Source organism: Mastomys coucha, chromosome X (assembly GCF_008632895.1).
Source record: "Mastomys coucha isolate ucsf_1 chromosome X, UCSF_Mcou_1, whole genome shotgun sequence".
NCBI lineage: Eukaryota > Metazoa > Chordata > Mammalia > Rodentia > Muridae > Mastomys > Mastomys coucha.
Window position 1 is genome coordinate 101,706,040 of NC_045030.1, and position 4,887 is coordinate 101,710,926.

Consider the following 4,887-nt stretch of genomic DNA (forward strand, 5'->3'; position numbering starts at 1 on the left):
TTTTGAGAGGGAGGGGTTGAAACAGGTTCTCTCCATGTAGTCCTGGCTGTCCTGGAACTCACGATGTAGGCCAGGCAGACCTTGAACTCTAGATTTCTTACCTGCCTCTGCTTCTTCAGTGCTAGGGATAAAGGTGTGCATCACTGCAACTGGCTCTTTTTTTTGAGACGGGGTGGAGTGGGGGGGTTTCACTTTGTAGCCCTTGCTGGTCCAGAACTCACTATATGGACCAGGCTGGCCTTGAACTCAAAGCAATTTGCCTGTCCTTGACTCCCCAAGTGGTGAGTTTAAAGATGTGTGTCACCATGCCTGACAGGGCCTTTAAAAAAACCAAAACCAAAACCAAATGAAGAAACATCATTTACAGAAGTGACTTATGTCCTGTATGTAGACTGTCCCCTCTTCCTCTGTTATATTTTTGTGATTGAACCTCACTAAGTCACACAGACTGGTCTAGAACTTTTTGGGGTGTGTGTGTGTGTGTTTGAGATAGAGTCAAATGTAACCCAGGCTGACCTTGAAATCATGTAGCTGAGGCTGCCTCTGACTTCTTGACCCCTCACTTTCCAAATGCTGAGATTACAAGTGTGCATCAATCAGCGTGCCTGCTCTTGGTCTAAAATTTCTGCGCTCCAGTGAGCCTGCTGCTTTAACCACCCTGCCCCAGCCAGCCGGAATACAGGTGTGTGCCATCTGCCCTGATTTCCTGTTGCTTTCCTCTCACTCCTCAATTATTTCCCATGACTATTTCACGGCCCCTTTCCTCTATAACCACGAGAGCCATCCAGAAGTGGTTACAAAGGTTCTTCTGCACCCACCACCCTGTTGTAGAGGTGCCTTGGGGAAGGGAGAAAATGCAGGGCATTTTACTGCTTTTCTGTAGGTCCAGGCTCCCGGTGATCTGCTCTCATCCAGCTGCTGCTAGCAAACCTCTTTTCAATTTCAATGGCTGAAGTGGTGGGAGGTGGGGAGAGGCTTTCTTTGTCTGCCTAAGGGAAAGAGGAGAATTTCCTCCCTAGAGTCATTGGCGTGCTCGTAAGCAGGAGATTACAACGTACTTGACACTGGGGCCAGGGCAGCAACTGAGCTGTCTGTTGTACGTCAAACACTCTAGGTTAACTACACAGTAGTGGGGAGGAAAAGGAGAGGTCTTAGGCTTGGCAGATCATTTGGCTGCCTAAGGCAGCATCGTTTCCTCTTCCAGAGATGGCTCTCTTAACCCTTTGATCACCTGCTGGAGCAGGTATCTTCATCCGCTCCCAATGCAACCCTGGGTATGGTCTCATTACCAGATGGGCAAGCAAGCGCATCAAAACTCAATAACTAGCCCAAGGCCACTTTAGGTAAAGAATCAGATATAAGCAAAAGCTACATGACCCTTGCATAATCCATCGTCCAACCTGCTACTTCCCTGGTGGCTTTATCACTTTCTCTTTGGTTTAGCCCTCACCAGATGCCCACCTGCTAAGCCCCTGGAGAGGGTCCCTTTCCTGCAGCTTACGGAGAGATACTCGCTGGATTTGGAACTCGCTCACAGCTAGACAGCTTCCTTGATTTTTGTGTTGAAAACCACAAGGTGACATCAAACTAGCCTTCTTTTCTTTTTTAATGGCTAGCTTTGTCTTCATCGGCAAAAGCACAAGAAGTCTGCTGCTGTAAGAGTTAGGTCTTCTGTTTCAGACTCTTTTGTGCTTCATCATTTCTAGCCATGGTGACTTTGAGTGGGTAACAGGATTGTTAAATGACTCAAAAGAAAGAATGCATGGGGAAATGATTAGTACAGTTCCTGGCTTGATAAACTTGGTACCCTGGTACTCTCTTCTGGCTCATCCATACCCAGAAAGGGACCTATGCCTAGGAAAACTGCTGCTGACTCTGTTTCTGGTAGAAATATAGGGGAAGGCCTTAGTCCAGAGAACCCTGGCTCCCTGGGGTCCTGGCTTACTTGCACCTGTCTGTGTTCTATCTCCCTCCCCCAGAGCCATTATTCTGGTGGGGCCATGGGGCGGGTGCGGCGATGGACCGGGCGGGCACAGAACAGGTGGGTGCAGGCTGGGTGTCCGGCGCTGGGACACAAGTGCTCTGTGTGTAGGGTGGGCGGAAGTCAGGGCGTTTGATCTGAATTCTAAAGGGTGTTGTTCAGCGCCCCACAAAGGTCCCATTGTACAGACACTGGGTATAAAGCAGCATATGACTCTCCAGCACCGGGAGGCGATGAATTGGGACGCAGGCGCGACCACAGGGACCACTCCCCCTACACAGACATGAGACCATAGGGGAGCTGTCTGGGTGGCCTCAAGGATAGGCGCTCCCCGAGGTAACCGGGCTATATGGGTTTGCCATAAGTCAGGTGCAAAGGAGCTGGGGCAGGGTGGGGGCCAGGGGAGCCAGAAGAGCGGGCTGATAGCAGAACAAGATAGGCCTGGTAAAGAAAGGGACTCAAGAGGAACGAATGCTGGATGTATGTGAAGAAAGGGGATGAGGCTCAGAGAGGTCAAGTCAAGCAAAGAGGAAAGGCTGGTGCCAAGAGGGAAAGCAATGACCATCCTTCCTTGCCAGCTCTTAGAAGAGATGGGGACAGGGGAGGCAGCATTACTATGCCCAGCTTCCTGCCCTAACCTTTGACAGCTTGCTTCCTGCCTCTTGTTTCACAGGTGTGAATGAGGCAGGATGAACTGGACAGGTCTATACACCTTGCTCAGTGGCGTGAATCGGCATTCCACAGCCATTGGCCGAGTATGGCTGTCTGTCATCTTCATCTTCAGAATCATGGTGCTGGTGGTGGCTGCTGAGAGCGTGTGGGGGGATGAGAAGTCTTCTTTCATCTGTAACACCCTCCAGCCGGGCTGCAACAGCGTCTGCTATGACCACTTTTTCCCCATCTCCCACGTGCGCCTCTGGTCCCTGCAGCTTATCTTGGTTTCCACCCCAGCTCTCCTCGTGGCAATGCACGTGGCTCACCAACAACACATAGAAAAGAAAATGCTACGGCTTGAAGGGCACGGGGACCCCCTTCACCTGGAAGAGGTCAAGAGACACAAGGTGCACATCTCAGGGACACTGTGGTGGACTTATGTCATCAGTGTGGTGTTCCGGCTGCTGTTCGAGGCTGTCTTCATGTATGTCTTCTATCTGCTCTACCCCGGCTATGCCATGGTGCGACTGGTCAAGTGTGAAGCCTTCCCCTGCCCCAACACAGTGGACTGCTTCGTGTCTCGCCCCACCGAGAAAACCGTCTTCACTGTCTTTATGCTTGCAGCCTCCGGCATCTGCATTATCCTCAACGTGGCGGAGGTGGTGTACCTCATCATCCGGGCCTGTGCCCGCCGTGCTCAGCGCCGCTCCAATCCGCCCTCCCGCAAGGGCTCGGGCTTTGGCCATCGCCTCTCACCTGAATACAAGCAGAATGAGATCAACAAGCTGCTGAGCGAGCAGGACGGCTCTCTGAAAGACATACTGCGCCGCAGCCCTGGCACGGGGGCCGGGCTGGCTGAAAAGAGCGACCGATGCTCAGCCTGCTGATGCCAGTACCAGGCAACCTCCCATCCCACCCCTCCCTCACCCGGCCCAGGCCTGCCCCTCCTTCTCCTCTGCCGGTGAGCAGGCCTCTGCCTGCTAGGGATTACTCCATCAAACCTTCTCTCCCTCCCTACTCCCCTTCCTCAGAAAGCCTTCTGTCAAAGACCTGGCCGGCTGGGGAGTGGGGAGTCACTTCTACACCAGGGCTCAAGGTTATTGAGGGTGTGGGCAATTCTTTCTGCCTATACCCATTCCTCTTCCCTCTCCCTCTCCCTGAGATGAGGTATGAGATGTTCTGAAGGGAGTTTCCAATTAGGAAACTAATCTTAACCCCCATGCTGTCAGATACCCCACTTTGGGAGTCCTGTTGATGGGGAGGGATGTGGGCAAGCAGAGTGGAGGAGGGGCTCTGCATTGTGGATGGAGAAGGGAGGGGAGCTTGCCTTGCCGCCTGCTGGGGGTGGGGCGGGGGAAGGAAGACACATCTAGGGTGAGGGAGTTATGGAGGGAGGGAGAAGCAGGCAGATAAATCGAAGTGGGGGTTGGTCAGGGCTGCCCCCAGTCCCCCAGTTCCCAAGGCCTCTCTCTCTGCAAATGTTACACATTAAACAGGATTTTACAGTAAATGAAGAGATGTTTTGAGTGTTTGTTGAAGTTCTTTCTCCGGAACCCTCCTCTCTGACCTCCCCCAGGATAAGCTGGCCTTGGTTGGCATTTTGCTGATCAGGAAAAGAAAAGGGCAGAGGGAAGAGTGACTTGAAGCTGCAGACAGGAACCTGGCAAAGCCACCATCGGAGCCATCCTCTCCTGCTTTTCCTTGCTCTGCCTTGTTTGGTCATTTACTTATGTCTTTGCCATTGTTTATCATCTATGGATAGCTAATTCACATCCTTCCTCTCTTTGGTTTTAAAAATAAATGACAGCCTCTTCTGGAGAGACAGAGAAAATGCTAGAGAAATTTCTAAGGGGAGAGAGAGAGGGGAGGGGAGGGACAGAAGGGGCCTGACTTTCCCTGTCTACCTCAGCTAGGCTCTTCCCCATACTTCTGAGATAGCTGTCTGTCTCCTCCCTGGGTATTCAGCATCTGATGCCCTGCAAGCCCCCCCCCCCCCGCCCTTCTCTCCCTCCTCTGTATAGGACCCCAAATTCCATTTGCCTCCACAGTCCACCTCCTTGGTTGGTACTCTCTGAACACAGGACTCCGGACTCGACTCTGCCACAGGTCAGGCAAGTCCAGCAGCAGTTTCCTTGCCAGGCCCTCCTCCCCCATGTGTCAGCCACTGGAGGAAAAGCCCCAGGCTTGGGACTTGACAAAGCAGAGTCCAGGCCTAGCTGTGTCACTTGTTTGCAAGGTGTGCCCTTTCCCAA

At 52.5% G+C, this 4,887-nt stretch overlaps 1 protein-coding gene across 4 annotated transcripts in view; it reads left to right on the plus strand.

Annotated features, from left to right (window-relative positions):
- The window catches only part of Gjb1 (gap junction protein beta 1), a 46,700-nt gene extending 42,547 nt beyond the window's left edge, over nt 1–4,153 (plus strand). Inside the window, exons 1-2 of one of the 4 annotated variants that reach the window (XM_031375577.1) lie at nt 580–682; nt 2,655–4,153. In XM_031375577.1, the coding sequence (XP_031231437.1) occupies nt 2,671–3,522 (852 nt within the window). In that variant the 5' untranslated portion in view covers nt 580–682; nt 2,655–2,670 and the 3' untranslated portion in view covers nt 3,523–4,153. Of the gene's footprint in view, nt 1–579; nt 683–1,544; nt 1,577–2,206; nt 2,318–2,654 lie in introns of those variants that run through there. The other 3 variants (XM_031375567.1, XM_031375557.1, XM_031375587.1) reach the window with 3 other exon arrangements.
- The last annotated feature ends 734 nt before the right edge of the window (nt 4,154–4,887 follow it).